Source organism: Mus caroli, chromosome 15 (assembly GCF_900094665.2).
Source record: "Mus caroli chromosome 15, CAROLI_EIJ_v1.1, whole genome shotgun sequence".
Classification (NCBI taxonomy): domain Eukaryota; kingdom Metazoa; phylum Chordata; class Mammalia; order Rodentia; family Muridae; genus Mus; species Mus caroli.
In genome coordinates, this window is record NC_034584.1 from 60,327,803 (window position 1) to 60,346,357 (window position 18,555).

An 18,555-nucleotide genomic window follows, 5' to 3' on the forward strand; every position below is an offset into this window, starting at 1 on the left:
TGTGTGTGTGTGTGTGTGTGTGTGTGTGTGTGTGTGTGTGTGTGTGTGTATACAGATCTGTGTATGTGCTCATGAATGTGACAGGACACCTTTCAAGAGTAGATTCTGTCTTCCCAGTGTGGATCCCAGGTATTGAACTCACAACATCAAGCTTGTACTGAAAACACCTTTACTTGCTAAGGCATGCCATTAGCCGATTGCTTACATTCTTATAATGAGAGCTAGATGACTAACATTTGGATAACTGAACATATAGTTATGAAGGGTCTGTAGTAGAAAGTGTTGTGGAATAACATAAAGCAGGACATATGTGTGATGAACTGTGCTGTAGGGTCTGTGCATCCTTGCCAGGAAAGCTTTCTCTAACAGAATTTGAAAAGATTCCAGAAAGAAGTAAGGTCACCAGTTATTAGTTTAGGGAAATATTCTTGTGCCAGGAAGAGGGAACAAAGACTCTGAGACATTAACAGGGTTAGTACTGATGGGACTTGGACATTTTTCCATAATTTTGAGAAAAGATGGGTGGAGAAGGCATGCCAAGAACATGTAGGATAGGAGGTAGACGTTAACACACATATAGTCAGAACTGAGTGCTGAGTATCCACGCTAAGCTGGCTCCTCTGGAACTGACAGTTATTATGTGAAAGTTGATATGGCAAGGCAATAAATGAAATCAGGATGGTATGAACAAAGGATCTTTACATATGATTGCATGAGAGTTACTATTCAGAAAGACCTTGCGCAGGAACACAAAGTTCCTACAAAGTTGTACACAAAGTACTTCTACATGAACATCTGCCCAACAACTGCCTTTCAACCTCAATATAACATCATTCTTAGTGTCAGTTACTGTAGCCAAAGATTGTTGTTTCAAAGTACTCACTATAACCCATTTTTCACTTTATAATCTTACCTTTTCTCAACCTGTTAATCCACTCATGACTGAAGTAATTCATACATTCCCATAGATCACTCTGTTTGTTCCAGATACTTATTGCTATTCTTTAGACTCTAAATTTTAGAGAATATATTTTTTATTTTTCTGTATTTTAGGGTACAAGCTACAATAGGAAAAGTAGAGACTCAATGGGGACTTCAAGTGCTTTGGAATGAACTGAAATGGAAATGTGGATTGTGGCTCTCCTTGTCATCACATCTTAAACAGAATATTTCACATGGTCTAATCTCTAAACAATGTATGCTAGCTTCTATATGTACTGGAGAAGAGAGAGAAGGTACATGAAGAAAAAAAAAGCAGTATCATACCAGATAAATGAACAAATTTTAGCTATAGAGCTACCTAAAATGTTTTATGGTAAGAGGCAAGAAAATTATCCATCAATTGCTGCTCCCCATTTATTATGAAATGTTATTGTAAGCAAGCAAAACTAAGATTACCTTGCATATGCAGAAATGACTAAACACACTGCTAGGAGGATTGCCTGAAAGGAGACCTTATACATCAAACCGGCTCCTGAAGGAAGAAGAAATGAATCATAGATCATTGCTAATTTAATAACCCTGGAAAACAAACTTCTTCTAAGTCTGTTTCATAGTTTTCAGATGTAGGACATTTTAAACAATCAATCATCAATAACAAGATAAAAATCATGTCAAGTGTGGCTGAAGCAATGGCTCAATGATTAAGCGCATGCCCACTACCTTCATGGTAGTTCACAACTTTAGTTTCAGGGGATCTGATGCCCCCTTCTGGCTTCCATGGGCACCTGCACACACATGCTACCTATAAATTCATGCAGACATATACACCTATGCATACATTTTGAACATATTTTTTAAAATCATGTCACATATGGGTCCAATGATTAGAAAACCCTACAGTCAATAAATTAAATGTCCCCTCTCATTACAAAACAAGAGATTATGCAACTCAAAATGTTTCAGACTTGCTATTTGCTTTGATATTGGAAGAAGCCCTTGTAGAACTTATGCTACAGTCAGAGCACTAAAAATATAATGATGAATATGATTATGTCAATCACAATAATAAGAATGCCTATCATTTGCAGAGTGTTTTATAATTCACAAATACTTTTAATACGTTAGCTTATTTAATTAGCCGGAAACCATGCAAGGTAGGGGACATAATCTCAGTTTTGCATATGAGTAGACCAAGACTAAGAGACATGGTGCAATAGTTCAATATCAAACAGCTATGAAGTGCCAGAGACAAGGTTTTAAAACCACATCTAGACAGGGCATAATGTTTTGTCTGAAATGAGGCATAGAAAGACAGTTGCAACTTTGCTTTCTGGAAATCTCTAAAGACCAAGAAGAAAAAATACATGTATTATGAAGTACTTATCCTTTCAAACTTCTGTAATCAGTGAACTATTTCAATGGTGTCAAATCATGGAAGAAAGAAGCACAAAACTCTCAGCACTTGTAATTAGGAGACTCACAAGAATCATACCCCGAGTCTCAGACTAATCACCCCTAAGAAATCAGAGCTGACTTAGAGATGAACACGTGAGGGCTTAAAAATATATTTATGAATAGATCTCAACTGAATCCCCTCCCCCAAACACTACAGAAGCTCAATTTTGCAACAGTTGTTTAAAACTCAGAAAGACTTTATACTGAGAATGTTTTTATTTTTGTGATTTATCCTGGAAATGAACACAGAGTTAGCTATAAATCTCACGGAGCCCCTGGTGTGGGCGGAATTCTGAAGTCTGGCGAGTCAAACCGGAGCAATAGTAAATTATGTCACTCAGAGTGTGGAAGATTTATGTATACTGTGAATTAAATAAATTATTGTGGGTTCAGTGGCATGTTAACCATTCATCTAAAGCGTGTTTGCATTCTCCATCTCTTCTGATTTCATGTGCAGTTAAGGAAAATAACCCCAGCTTGAGACACAACAAAGTTCTCTGGCTATGACCACTGAAGGGTGAGTGTTTGTACTTTTGATTACAACAAAGTACAACAAAGAGATGAGTTCTGTGACTTTGAACCTGTTGTTCATTGCTTCTTCAGTGGCCATTGACTTGGCACTTATTTTGACATAGCTCATCGGGAAATTAATTTCAATTAGGCCTTGATTCCTCCAACTCTTCCCTCATTTAAATTCTCTCTCTCTCTCTCTCTCCCCCCTCCCATTTTATTTAATATTTTTCACATTTACGGTTTCTTTTTCTTTATCTCTTCCCCATCCATCCCACTTCCAAAAACATCTGCCTACACATTGCTGAGTACAGTGGGCATTTGTTTGCTCATTTTGAAGGCAATGTTATATTCTTGATGAGGAATCCCTTTTCCTGCTAGAGGGTGAAGCAGCTGGTTTCTTCTGTATTTCATCCCAGCATTTAGCCTATTCAAAACCTTTTGTCAACTTACCTATCAATGAAATAATTGCTCCTGCCATGAACATGGAATCCTTCCAGAACAGATGAAATAATTCTAGGTCTCATATCGTAACTCTAAATGAGCAAAATCTCCTCTAATGGACTGGAGATCTGAAGGGTGTGTGTTGAAAGAGTCTCCAAGAGCCACCATGGGAAGATGGGCTCTGAGGAAGAGCACCAACACAGAAGAGATGGCAAGGAGTCAAAGACTGGAAAAAATGCTAAGCTCTCTGTTTGGAATTATCATTTACACAAGTCAGTGAATTCTAACACTGTAACAAAGGCCTAGAACTCAAAGGCCCTAATTGATACAAATAATGGCATACAGGCCAGTGTTGTTTGAACCTACTGTGTCACCAGGAACAGATTGCTCACTCAGGGAGTAGAAACTCAGGGATGAAAAACAAATGATGGATATGACCAAGCATGCCAAATCTTAGCGATAAGAAAAATAAATGCTCTCAGTGAATTTGTACATGCAGAGAATACACTGGAATAATGGAAGAACAATTTACTTCAGCCACCAAGCAGGAGGGGACAAAGAAGGTCTATCAGGAGTAATCTCATTTCAAGTGGGCCTTGAAGAAAAGTAGAACCCATTCAGGTACAGCAGACAGAACAGACAGCCCAGTCGCACACACTTGTCATGGTCACATTATCTATAATGAGTGTTCAAGGCTTTCTTCATCTGTAGAATGTTGGTATTCTTTTTTTGTTTTGTTTTGTTTGTTGCGGGGGGGGTTGTTGTTGTTGTTTTTTTTTTTTTTTTCAAGACAGGGTTTCTCTGTGTAGCCCTGGCTGTCCTGGAACTCATTCTGTAGACCAGGCTGGCCTCCGACTCAGAAATTCGCCTGCCTCTGCCTCCCAAGTGCTGGGATTAAAGGCATGTGCCACCACACCCGGCATTGATATTCTTATATGTAAAATAAACACACAGTTATGAGTTCATTCACCACAGTCAGGGAGAATTTGTTCTGTCCAGTCACTGTATGTTCAATTTGGGATTCAAGGATAACTATGACCTTAGGTTCAGAGAATGCTGAGACATGCAGGCAAGCAAGCAACAGTGGTGCAGCTCATGGGCGTAAGAGAGAGGAGTTCTGGGAACCAGAACAGTGAAGGCTAGGCTCCCTAGAAGAGGTGGCTGCTGAGGACTCAGAAGGTACTGATAGCCTGCTGGTTATCCTCACAGTCAAAGATAGATTTTTCTGCTATTGAAACACCTGTACAGGGAACTTAAATACCCTTTAGCACTTGCTGAACAGCTGCAGAAGGAATATATCGTGCAGGACACATGACTAAGTCTTTGGAGGAATGCTCAGTGGGACACTATTCAGTCATGGTTTATAGAGGCAAGTAAAAACAGGATCATTTCACTCACTCTCTGCCTCCTACAGTGATAACGTCAGTTGTATTGAGTATTCATGTAGACAGGGCACAGTGTACAATCTTCTAGGCTGTTTTCATTGTAAAGCAAAAACTAGGAAAATCTCTCTGCCCAGGTTTAAGGTTAAATTTTAGAGTTTGTCACCTATGTGTAGAGCCTAATACATTTTTTCCTATGGTGGCTCCTTGTGCTGTAGATTATAGGTGAGGCTCTGAAACATGAAATCTCTGCAAGCTTAGCAGAGTGAGCTCAGCTCTCCTCTGCTGGATGTGAGACATCATGAAAATGTCATTAATCTGCTGCTGACAAGCTAGAGTCATCAGCACACTGGTGAGCTTCTTTCAGTCCTCATGCTAGGAAATACCAAGAGCTGCCTTCCTGAGTCATAGCACTAAAAGACGTGGGCTTTTGTTGTTGTTGCGTTGCTTTGTTTTGTTTTGGGTTTGTTTGGTGTTTGTTTGATTTTGGTTTTGTTCTTTTGTTTGCTTTGTTTTGTTTTGTTTTTCTTCATTTTTTTCTCCTTTTAGAGCATATCAAACACATGCTAATGATCAAACAGTAAATAATAGAGACCTGTCATCCTTCCCCTCAGCTTTATCAAAACCTAACACTTATCAGGCACCAAGGTTCTTAAAAAATAGAACACTGTATACCCAGGGTTGCTGAGGACTTCATGACTATACTTAAAGGCATTTACCTCTGTATCTTCTGGACACAACCAGGAGCCCAGGTCCTCCCTTCCTCAAGCAGGTTGATACCAGTTCTTAAGTGTACATTAGTCATTGCTACATCATTCTTACGTGGCAAGAAGGAAGAATAGTTTGGGTGTGGCAAAGATTTAAAAGGACTCACTTGAATGAACCAAACTGGTCTTTTCGAAGTGCCCTGATGCTTCCATTTGAAGTTGAAGAGAGGAACTTTGGGAGCTTTCTCTGAGAGACTGAGGCAGGAAGTAGCCAGAAGAGGAGGATTCTGAAGTGTCTGTGACTGGCTTCTGAGACTCCCAGCCATCACTCAGAGAACAGTCTTGATCACTTCCTGGAAAAGCAAAAGAATTTAATCATTCTCTCTCTCTCTCTCTGTGTGTGTGTGTGTGTGTGTGTATCTGTAGGCGTGTCTTGGGGGGACAGCCACTCTTTATCTATCTATCTAACTATCTATCTATCTATCTATCTATCTATCTATCTATCTATCTATACCTCTGTGTGTATATACATATATCCAATGATGCTGTTGTACTTTTTATTTCTGTTTCTATGATGAAACACCCTGACCAAAAGCAATTTGTCAGAAGAAAAGAAGTGTTTATTTGGATTAAAATTCCAGGTTACAGTCCATCATTTTGGGTAATCCAAGGCAATAAGTCAAGCAGCTAGTCACACATTACACTCCCAGTCAAGATTAGAGAGGAAAAAGTGCACCAGTCATGATGGCTTGCTTCTGCTCAGTCAGCTTCTTTCCTGCTGATGCTGTTCAGGGGCCCCAGCCAAAGCACTGATGCATTGCATAGTGGGCTATATCTATTAGCAAGCAAGATAATTGCACATAGACATGCCCCACTTGCTCTAGATAATGCCTCACTGAGATCCTCTCTCCTGAGTCACTCTAGGTTGTGTCAAGTTGACAATAGAAACTAACCAACAGAGTTGCCCTGTATAAGGTTCCCAGTAATCAGAACAAAAGCAACATTGCCTACTGCACTAGTGGAGGGGGGTAAGAGGAGCTTGCCTTGTGTTGTTTTCATCTGTCCCCATCCTTTGAGGTATAAACAACATATCTTCAGAACACAAATAAGCAAAGATGAGAAGAATGAGAGTTTGGTAAAGGAACCCAATATAGTTACGACCAAGTGGCTCAGCAGAATTCAGGGAAAATATAGTTTTACAACAAATGGAGAACAGACCACAGAAAGCATTGACTTTCCATCAAAAGAGTAGGGGCTTCATTTACAGACAATATATTGTTTCTTAGTAAGAATGTCACCATGTAGATATTCATGTGGTATTTCTTCTGGATAAATCTATGTACAGTTCGATATATAGTAAAATCCAGGTGGCCCTTGTAGAAGTCATGAAATGATACTTTAACATCATGTAGGCAAGGACATGGATTATCTCATCTTCAACCTCCAAGTGATGTTAGGTTATGAATAGATTTATTTGAAGGATCTGTGTAAGCATATGAGCCTTACATCTTTACAACATTAGACTTTATAGTAGCGCTAACTCCTACTTCTAATTTGCCCATTCACTCATTTGGCATCTATTAGATGTTGCTGTTGAGAAGCAATAACAGAGTAGACAGGTGTCACCATTTGTTTTGTGAGGATTTTATTCAGGTAAGAGCAGAGTAGCAGAATATGTTATGATAGGTGTTACTATAGAAACTCTCTAAACCACCTTGAAACACTGAATGAAATCTTGAATAGCAAGTACATGCTTCGTTTTATCATTCAAACAGAATGCATGGTGCAAATAGTTTCTAATGCATTCCCTTATAATGGTTCATTCGCAAATACATTTTACTTACCCTGGAATTAGCCTACCAATGCCTCTAAATAACATCCAAGTTAAATCTCAAAGCCATGCAACACAAAGTTTGAAACATGCTAAGGCAACTTCTAGAATCATCAGGTGTCTTCAACATAAAGTCACCATGGGATAATTCTGGCTTGTTGACTTTTGAGCTGAATCTAAAGTTAAAGGACCCTAAATTTCCCAGACTACAACTTTGCTGGAGAGGGTGAATGCAATAAGTAAGAATGACTTTCAATTACATAAGTAGTGCTACACCTTGACTAAATAGACCAACTGATTTGATTCATCTGGCTTGAGTGTCTGAGGAATTCTCAAGTCTCTGCCTTGGATGTCTGCATAATATCTACACACAGCTTAGTTTCCCTACCTTGTCCTTAGGTGAGACTTTGAAACAATGCAGAAAACACTGGCTTGGAGACAAAGACATTCACACAGATCAGGCAGAAGTCCTGCATGGAATGCAAGTTATTTCCTGGGCTGACTTAAAAGATGGCATATATCCAACACACATTCTTTTAAAGCTGCATGCTTAAGCTCAAAAGAAAAGGTCATTCCTAGCAGGCAAGCTGAGGCCACTCACAACCCTAAACAATAACTGTGGTTGACTGATGGAAAGGTGGGACTTAAAAGTCATAATTAAAGGGCTTCAATTTAGAGGGTTCTATAGGGCGTGGAGAATGCCCCTTTATTCTTAAAGAGAACAGAAAATTAGAAGCAAGTCCCTGCAGGGATGAAATAGTCTCTTCCCTCATGAAAAGCTAAGGATAAGGGGAGAGAGAGGGGAGAGAGAGAGAGAGAGAGAGAGAGAGAGAGAGAGAGAGAGAGAGAGAGAGAGAGAAACATTCAGTGAATGAGAGGAAACTATCTCCTTGATGTTTTAAAAGTGGATTTCAAGTTGTAATTTGTACTAATCTAAAGAGTCAATATTTATTACATTAGTACTGACCCTTGATGCTGCCAGGAGCCAGTATAAAGGCTATGTGCAACATCACTCAGTGCAAACTACATGGTTTCCTTCAGAGAATGCCCAAGAGAGATGTTCACAATCCTGCATCACAAAGTTCACAGAGAAATCATCTCACATGGGAACTAGTTTTGTGTCAACTTAACACAGCTGGAGTTATCACAGAGAAAGCTTCAGTTGAGGAAATGCCTCCATGAGATCTAACTGTAAGGCATTTTCTCAATTAGCGATCAAGGGGGAAAGACCCCTTGTGGGTGGGACCATCTCTGGCCTGGTAGTCTTGGGTTCTATAAGAGAGCAGGCTGAGCAAGCCAGGAGAAGCAAGCCAGTAAAGAACATCCCTCCATGGCCTCTGCATCAGCTCCTGATTCCTGACCTGTTTGAGTTCCAGTCCTGACTTCCTTGGTGATGAACAGCAGTATGGAAGTGTAAGCCGAATAAACCCTTTCCTCCCCAACTTGCTTCTTGGTCATGATGTTTGTGAAGGAATAGAAACCCTGACTAAGACAGGAAAGGAAAGTAAATATGGCTATGAAAGATGGAGAATCCCAGGTAAAAGATGCTCCGAAGATTCATGTGGTCACTGCTTGGACTTTAGCCTCAACAAGCTGACCTGACATTTGGGGAAATTATTATTTAATTAGAAATGTTTTTAAAAGTGATATTGCAAATGAGAAAAAAAGATTATTTATCTCCACTCCATCATTTCACACAAAGTAAGTTAGGACCATTTCCCCTTTGAATTGGACATCTAGGGAATTTGCCCTCTATGAAAGAATTTTTTGATCTTTCCCTAGATTCTTCTAGGCTCAATACTAATCACATACTCTAAATCCCCTGAATTCACTGTGGGGAAATATATATCTTTTGCCACCTGCTTCTTATAAAGCTGACCATACATAGTGACAGGGTCTCCGGAAAGGGCACAACTGAAGTGTGGTGAGAAATAGCTATGAGCCTAAAGTTGTTTTAGAGAGAAAAGAACTAAAAAAGCAGAGGAGAAGAAAAAGCAGTCAGGAATGTTATTGTTTTCATGCATTGGGTACCTCAAGTGGAACAATGTGAAGTTGGTTCATGCTAATTAACAACCAGAAAGGCTTCTTTCTCTGTTTCCACTGGTGTCAGGGGATGCCCAGCACATAAGATGACTGAGGAAAGATGCCAGGTAGGTGGAAGAACTGAAGCAAGGTAGGCTTCAGTGACACCCCAGGGAAGCCCCCAAGCCATAGAATTTCAGGAACTGCAGCAAAAGTAGAAAAGACAGGTGCTTCATGGACATAGAGGAAGAAGGCCCGTTTATCTGATCAGTACACTTACTATATACCTTGCATGGATTGTTCTGTTCAAGGAACTAGAGGAGCCAAGTCATATTACAGTGAAAGTCTAGAAAAAAGACTTCTGAGTATGCCTTGTAGAACACAGGAAGACTTCACAGACGAGGCAGGGCTGGACAAGAAACCTGGAGGATGAGTACAAACTCTACCAGGTGACAGTAGGAAGATAATGGAGCAGGAGCAGAGAGTGAAGACCAGAGGAAACAAAGGCGGGGTGGAGGTGGGGGACAAAGGCTGAGAGACCATATCCCAGTGAGCAAGTTCTACATGGTTGGGTGGAAGAATGAGCCTGGGGAAGTACCACACGATGATTCTGACTGGACTGAGTCCACGTTCAAAGCTTCCTATCACACTCAAGATCTAAGATTAGTCTATGAGGAGTTTGAAGTCATTAATAAATATCCAGAATGAATGTAACTCGATCCTTGTGGTGAAAGCACTCTAAGCAATGAGCCCTGGAAGCTCGTGAGTCCTTACTGAAGGAGGAGGAGTGATTAAGGAATACCAGTAGACTCTTGGGGTCCTTTTATCACAAGTGTTTTATTATGTGGTATTTAAATTGGTAGTATCACTCTGTCTGTGGCATAGCTTAGATACTGAGCCAATGGACTGAGGCTTTTGGATAGGGAGGTCCCTGCCATACGTACATATTCCTTTCTCCCATTCTCTCAAGCTTCTGGACACCTGCCAAACAAGTCTAAAGATGCATCATTGCTGGTTGCCATAGAAAAGGAAAGTGACAGGTAACCTGTAAGGGCCGCACAGTAGAGCTTATCCTGGAGCATGCTCACTGTAGCACTGCTCACACTAGTCAAAATACAGACTCAAGTTGAGTCCACAGGTGAATGCATAAATAAAATTTGGCAAGTGTATGCAATGGGATGTACTCAGCGTTAAGTAAGGAGGATGATCCTGCTGCTTGCAACAACATGGAAGGACCTGCATGACTGTTTGCTAAGGTAAATAAGTCAGTCCACTTCGATAAGGATCTAAATAGATAAACTTACAGAATCAGAAAATGCAGTAGTGGCTTCCAGTGCTTCAATGGTTAGGAGGTGGAGAAAATAGAGTATAGCATTTCCGTTACAATAAATGGGTATGTTTTAAGGGTATGTGTGGCACAGTCTGGTGCATGTAGTTTACAATATGATATTTGATTTTTTTAAAGCTAGATTATGTTGCATGTTCTTAAAACACACCTACACCTACACAGAAACACACAGAAGGATATAAGGTGCCTTGGGGAGCTGCTTGGTATGTCCTTTATGCTAATTATGGTGACAAATAACAGCATATATCTAACTCATTAAGTTATGCATATTAAATGTGTACATTTTTATGTGTATCAATTATACCTTGGTAAAGTTGTTAAGAACACAGAGAAAGCCAAATGACCATATTAATATGGACATGAGAAAGGATCCAGAATATTTCTGGCTAATCACACACTCCAAAAAGAATATTCCATGATCCCAGGACATGAGGCAGATTCTGTGACAAAAGGAAAAATGTCCCCGTACTGTTTCCCAGGACTACCTGGTCTAACTTAGAGAATTAGTCCTGAAAATTGAATGAAATACAACAAAGGGTTCTTGTCTGGCATCCTGGAAATCTTACACAGAACTTTTAAATGATGGCGTTAAACCACAGAGAAACCGTAAAAATCCTTTGTACTCAAAATGACCAAGGAGACATATGTCTCTAAAACATCAAATTTTCTCCCGACTCATGCTTTTCTATGACTGATTTTCATCTTTTGATAAGTTTAACAATAAATGAATGGCTCTTACCACACCAAACATTTCAGCAAATATTTTCAGTTGTATTATACTTGAAAGCATTAAGGGCTAAGGGAAGATCCTGTTCCACTCAATTATCCTTGTGAGAATTCTCTATTCTCTTTCAGGGTGACTCACAGCTCCAGGAACACATTCCAAATTGCAGTTTGGCAGCGGGGGAGGGGGTGGCCCTCAGGAAAGGCAAAAAATGCCAACAACTAAAGAGTGAATTGCAACTAATGAGGAAAGGTGTCTCCTGCAGCTGGAGAAGGGGTTAGATGAGGACAAACCCAGTCGGCAAAATATCCTTTAGTCTGAAAACTGAAGCATGAGAAAATCAGGGGAAATAGTGTTTGATTACAGCCACGGCACAGAGAGAAAAATAGCAAAACAATTTAATTTTGAATTCTTCTGGAGTGTTCTAACTAGGCCATATTTCCAGAGAAAAACAAATTGCTGATAAATCAAGAGGCCTTGGGTAAAACCAGAAACCAAGACGTCGGAGGAGACGTGATTACAGCTGACAGCAGGTTGACTAATTACTGATTTTTTGGAAGGGGTGGTTTAATTTGTTATATTTAGAAGATATTTGACAACCATGAGAATTTTAATAAGACACCTCACAAGTGTGCAGCATGGCTGTGGTCCAACTGCTTTCAAGTTGTTTGGGCAGATTTGGAAGAACCAACTAGGGAAGGCAGATACCAATTTCCAACTATGTGAAAATGGTCTTTGTAAAAGCTGTTCCCTAGTGATGTAGCTTAAGTGTGAAATGTTTTCCTTGAGCCCGTGGGTTGGTCTCCAATTGATTTGGAAAAACCATTGGAGTCCTTAGGAGGTGGATCGTTGCTGGAGGAAGTAGCATTCATTCAAGTGGGCGTTGGGGATTCATATCGCAGCTCAACCTCATATTTGGTCTCTGCTTCCAGACTCAGGCACAATGTGACCAGGTGTGTCATTCTCCTGCCATCAGATTTTCCCTGCAGTGCTGGACTGTATACCGTAAAACTGTGACCCAAATAAGCCCTCCCTCCTCTACGTGTGTTTTTGGTCTGGAATTTTGCCACAGAACAAGAAAAGGAACTAAGACACCAGTTGTAGTCACCAGACACCATTTTCATTTTCTTTCCATCTTATGGAAATTGGCTTCTCTTCGTCTCTTATATTTTTTTTTCAAATTGCCTCTTTTAAGACCTTTATTGCAAAAAGAAAACACAGTCATCCATTGGACAGAGCACAAGGTCCCCAATGAAGGAGCTAGAGAAAGTACCCAAAGAGCGGAAGGGGTCTGAAGCCCCCGTAGGAGGAGCATCAATATGAACTAATCAGTACCCCCCAGAGCTCCTTGGAACTAAATCACCAATCAAGAAAACACATGGTGGGACTCATGTCTCTAGCTGCATATGTAGCTGAGGATGGCCTAGTTGATCATCAATGGGAGAAGAGGCCCTAGGTCCTGTGAAGGTTCTATGCCCCAGTATAGGGAAATGCTAGAACTGGTAATGTGAGTGGGTGGGTTGGTGATAAGGGGGAGGGGGAGGAGGGAGGGGATAGGGGATTTTCAGAGGGGAAACTAGGAAAGGGGATAACATTTGAAATGTAAATTTAAAAAATCTAATAAAAAAAGAAATGAAGTGATGCATGGAATGGGTAGAAAGGAAATGGGGTAAACTTCAAAGATGCGACAGGAAAGAAACAAGTTAATGCATGGAGGTGCTACATTGTTTTGTTTGTTGAATGGGTTGCCTATTTTGGGTAATGTGCTCTCAAAGACACCCAAACATTAACATGTAACAACCTGTTTTTGAGTCCAATAAAATATTCCTAATCAAAAAAAAAAAAAAAAAAGAAAAAGACACTTAGTCTCAATTATTTATAGTCACAATGAGAAAGTAAATGCATAAAGGAAAAAATGTAAGACTGCTTAATACTGAACATGTTCATTGGTAAACTAGGGGCTGGAGAGATGGCTCAGCAGTTGAAAGCATTTGACTCCACTTTGGTTTCCAGCACCCACATGGCAGCTCACAACCATGTTGTGTTTTAATACCAGCTCCAGGGGACCATAGCCCTCTGGCCTTGGAAAGTACATCTACACATAATAGAAATAATAAAAATAAATCTTTGTAGAGTAAATGTGTTGAGTAGAACATCAACCCATTGCTTCGACATTGATACTTTAATGAACTACTGCATTTCATCTTCACAGCAACCCTATGTCCTACTTCCTTTGTCCTGTATCAACAAAGAAGTGGAAGATTAGAAAAGTTCATTGATGTGCCCAAGAACACTCAAGTAGGAAGAGGCAGCTCCAGCACGCTGCTTTCCTATCTACCAGAGCTGGCATGGGCAAAATTTTTCACACATTTTACCAAACAAAACACAACCATTTGTTAAATTTCTCCCACTTCCTCACAACCTCATTCAATCTCTCACAAACCTGTCGATTCTACATCAAAAACAAAATTATCCTCCTTCTCTTTGCTCTGTACTTTCTTGGAAGGTTTGATGCTTTTCTTTGCTTCTGAGCTCACACCAGCTACTCTCTGTGTAATCTTCCCTTGTGTACTACTAGAAAACTAACACTGAAAACCCAAATCTCATGTGTCCTTATCCTGCTTAAGATGCTTCAAAATGCCTGTGAGTCATTAGATAAACTCTGTCTCCTCAATAAGGCACAGAAGGTTCTTTAGCCCTCTACCATCTGTCGTTTCTGGTCCAACCCCTATATCAGCCTCGTGTCTGTGTCCTGCTTAGATTTCCTTGTTTTTGGCAGAAACTAGAATGCACTTGGTTTCATTAATCATTTGTTCATATTATGAGAAGGATGCTTAATTTGACATGTTATTTTTTTTAAATGAATCTAGTGTTATATCCACCTTTACACACACACACACACACACACATGAATCTTCACATCATATCAATGTTAATTCCTGGTTTTGTTAATATTTTGAAGCACTATAAATTGGTACCAATGGGAAAAACTGAATGAATGGTACAAATTTTTTATCTCATCACTTTCTCCTTAATTTTATCTATGCAAGCCACAGTTTTTAACATGATCAATAATATATTTTGCCTATTTCCACCAACGAAATGCAATTTTCATAGGAATAAGATGCTTTATTGGCCTTGTTCAACACTATACTCAAAATATAGACAGTTTTAACCTTATTAAATATATATACTTATATATCACATTATATATGTACACACACACATATATATGCATATATATTTTTTTTTAAATTAAAGGAGTGAGTTCTTGTAGAGTTCTAACCTGAGACCACTCATTGGAATGGCCCACTCTCACAAAAAACGATGTATCAGAGTTGTCAGAGTCAAATGCATGCAAGGGACAGGAAAGAAGGTGAAATTAAAGGCAGGACCAGAGACATGGGATTGAGACAAGAACAATTGCGCAGGGAACCATGCTCAGATGGGGCTCATTTTGAGTTTAGCTCTCTGTTGTCACATTTAACATTTTTTTATTGTTGTTGTTCTGGACTCTCCATCCTCATTTTGTACTGGTTGGTAAAAATTTAAGCCAGTTCTGACTAAGAAGCAATAAGAAAGCCAAACAAATGTATATGTGATAAGAACGAATGACTAGCTATATACAATCTTGGAAAGTCTAGGATCCGAGTAATTGGAAAGCAGCATAGAAAAGGTAGAAATGTCATTTACGTTCCCACCTGCCTAATAAGTCTCTCATTTCTTAAGACCCTCTTGGATGCTATTACACCTGAAACCCTTCAAACCTTATCTAGGATAAGCTCATACTACCTTTCTGGCTTATATATTAGCTTCCTCTCCTCCATTTCCTCCATATTCCTAACCATGCTATAGCACTTAAGGCATTATACTGTAGCTATTGTAAACATATTTCCCTCCCTTTCAGAGAAAGGAATTTCCTATTAGGGCTGTGTCTTATGCAGCTTAGGACAAATGCTTAGTCCATTTGTTTCCATACAGCATGTAGTTAAGGATTTGATGAATGAATAGCAAGAGACTTGGCTTGGAGTTTCTATCACTGCATTTATATACATATATTTGAATAGAGGAATGCATAAGCACATATCTATCTTAGCTATGTCATTTCTATATGTATGTGTGCATATACCTTGTTTTTAAACTAAGGCAGTTGAGACTTAATGAAGTTACTATCCCAGTATGCTCAAACTGAGACTTGAATCCTGATTCCAGAACACAGTCTCCAAAACATGTCTTCTAAGTTTGCCTCCATTATTACTTCCCCACTTCTATTTCATACATCAAAAGCCATATTGAAAAATGGACCAATATTTTCTGAGTATTATCAAGAGTCTTATGCAAATATTTAAACTCTCACTTTTTGCATTATACTGTAGCTATTGTATATGTATTGTGACATAAAGACTTTTGTATTCTAGTCACAGCAAGTACAGAAATGTGAATGAAATTTTAATCTCTGGCTTCACCCTCTCCATTAAAATATTAGCCATCTCCAATCTGTGTCTTGGGTCAGGACTATATGACTGCCATTCAGGCATAGCATCATATTCAGAAATCTCATCATGGAATGAAGAAACAAAGATCATCATTCTCATCAAAGTGGTACCTACCAAGGCTCCTGACTCCATCCAGCCAGAGATCCTCACTTGGGAGTGAGTCAACTTCTCCGAAGATACTTCCATGCATCCAAGACTTAGAGGCTCGGGGGTCCAAGAGAGAAGAAAGAGAACGGTGAGTTCTCTTTTTCTTTCTAAATATTCTGGGTAGAAATGAAAACAGCATGATAAACAGCAAGTAGCAGTCACTTTGGGTTGGAAACAATCCAGTGGTAATGACTTGACACACACAGTAGGAACAACCCAAATTTGTATATTCAAATAATTGTGATTTTTCCCCCACCAATGTATTTGAAAACTATGTTTATTTATTGATCTGAATAGTGTCAAGTTGACATAAACTAGAGTCATCAAAGAGGAAGGAAAGTCAATTGAGAAAATGGTCATAATACTGGGCTATAAACAAACCTGTAGGTTTTTTTTTGTTTTGTTTTGTTTTGTTTTTTGTTTTTTGTTTTTTTTTTTTTGGTTAGTGATAGATATGGGAGGGCCAAGCCATTGTGGGTGATTCCATAACTGGGCTTGTGGTCCTGAGTTGTATAAGAAAGCAAGCTGAGAAAACCAGGAGGGCTAAGCCAGTTAGGAGAACCCATTCATGACTTCTCCATTAGCTCCTGCTTCCACATTCCTGCACTTACTATATGTAATGATGAATTGTTATATGGAAATGTGAGTGAAATAAACTCTTTCCTCTCCTAGTTGCTTTTGGTCATAGTGTTTCATCACAGCAACAGAAACTAGGCCATTTATTCTTTTCTTTTCTTTTCTTTTCTTTTCTTTCTATTACTTTACAAACTTCATGAAACTTTTAGCACGTTGCAAGATGTAATTTGAGGAAACCTAAATTTGTGTTCCTAGTCCATGGTTACCTCATCTTTTTCTAGAATAAATGATTTCTTATCCCTTTTGAGATGAGAGTTATGTTGTTGGTTTTTTTTTTTTTTTTTTTTTTTTTTTTTTTTTTTTTTGGTTTGGTTTGGTTGGTTTGGTTTGGTTTGTTGTTTTGTTTTGTTTTTTTGACAGCTAAAGGGATACAACTGAAGGAATCTTGGAAAACTCAGGATAAGCAAATGAACCATTATCCAAACCAAGGGAGATCTGAACACTAGAAATGACTCCCAAACATCCACCCAAGCAGGCAGCTCTGGACCATTGGGCACAAATGACCCATACTCAATACTAGCTCTGATTCAGGTGACAGCTCTGGAGAAAAGTGAATCCATCTAGGGGTCCAAAATTTGGGAAGAATAATTGTTGATATAAAACCACAGCTTTCTCCGCAAGGGAAAGAAGAAATAGTATATTCTGAAGCCAAATAAGGGTGACCATGACTCAGGAATATGAAATTCGGGTACTTAAGTCTGTGTTTCTGTGACATGGTCCTTCATGTTTGGCTCCATAGTAAATAATCTTTAATCCCTTTCAAATGTTTATTACATGAAAAGATCTTTGAATCTATGTCAATGATAGTGAGATAAAGACTAAACTACGTGTAGATGGTGGCCATGGTCTATGTTCTTGGAAATTGACAAGGCCCTGAAAATACTGAAGACTCCCACATGCAGCTCACTCTGTGACAGGTAGTCCTTTCTGCATAGATAAACCTATGGGATTCCCAGAACAGCCCTATGAGGTATTATTATCCCATTTTTGTGATTGGGAAAGGAGACCCAGAGAGGTTATATTATGTCCTAAGGCCATGAAACTGGAAAACAACATAGACTGGAAGCAAATCTAACCAATCTGAACCCACAGGCACTGATCCTGGCCATTATTTTTGTTTGAGATGTGAGTTCAGAAGAATTGTTTAGAAAGGGCCTCAGAGAAATGGAAGGGCAAGCTGATTGAAAATTGGTGAAGCTCTGGAGTGAACCATAAACTGTATGCAATGACTGTTGCAAAGTAAGTATGTTTCATATTGGGTCATGGTAGAAAATAAAGCTGGAGGGATACAAAGGGGCAGATAATAAAGAACCTTGCATATTTCCTTGGGCGACATGGAGCTTAGTGTTAGTGTAAAACACACCATGGTAGTATGTCTTAGAGAAGGGAGGGGTAATGGCTTTTATTATCAAAGACTCTTAGCCACAGAAGAAGGCTTGGAGAGGTGGGAACAAGGGCAGGTAAATATTGAAAGTTCATGATAAGGTCATTTCTTGGGCACCTGTCTGGAATGTGCCAAGTCCTGTTACGAACACATTGTGTTGGTGAGAAATGCTAAGGGGCATCTGGAATCGCCCTTAGAAAGTATATTTTGAACTGGCATTTCCCCGGTGTAAAGGTATGTTAGAGAAAGCCTTTGGTTTCATTTATTTAATTTGCTTTGTGTGTGTGTGTGTGTGTGTGTGTGTGTGTGTGTAAGCCAAAGGTCAACCTTGAATATCTTTATCATTTTCATCTTATTATTCAAGACAAGTCCCCTAGCCCCATTAAAAAATGGGGCTCAGAACTGAACAAAGAATTCCAAAGAATTCTCACCTGAGGAATACCAAATGGCAGAGAAGCACCTGAAAAAATGTTCAACATCCTTAATCATCAGGGAAATGCAAATCAAAACAACCCTGAGATTCCACC

The 18,555-nt window shown here is 39.3% G+C and overlaps 1 protein-coding gene across 1 annotated transcript in view; it reads right to left on the reverse strand.

Annotated features, from left to right (window-relative positions):
• The window catches only part of Tmem71 (transmembrane protein 71), a 39,355-nt gene that overhangs the window by 11,177 nt on the left and 9,623 nt on the right, over nucleotides 1–18,555 (reverse strand). The window contains exons 5-7 of the mRNA XM_029469952.1: nucleotides 15,976–16,124; nucleotides 5,608–5,793; nucleotides 1,399–1,474 (exon numbers count right to left, since the gene is read on the reverse strand). Of these exons, the coding sequence (XP_029325812.1) occupies nucleotides 1,399–1,474; nucleotides 5,608–5,793; nucleotides 15,976–16,124 (411 nt within the window). The remainder of the gene's footprint in view (nucleotides 1–1,398; nucleotides 1,475–5,607; nucleotides 5,794–15,975; nucleotides 16,125–18,555) is intronic.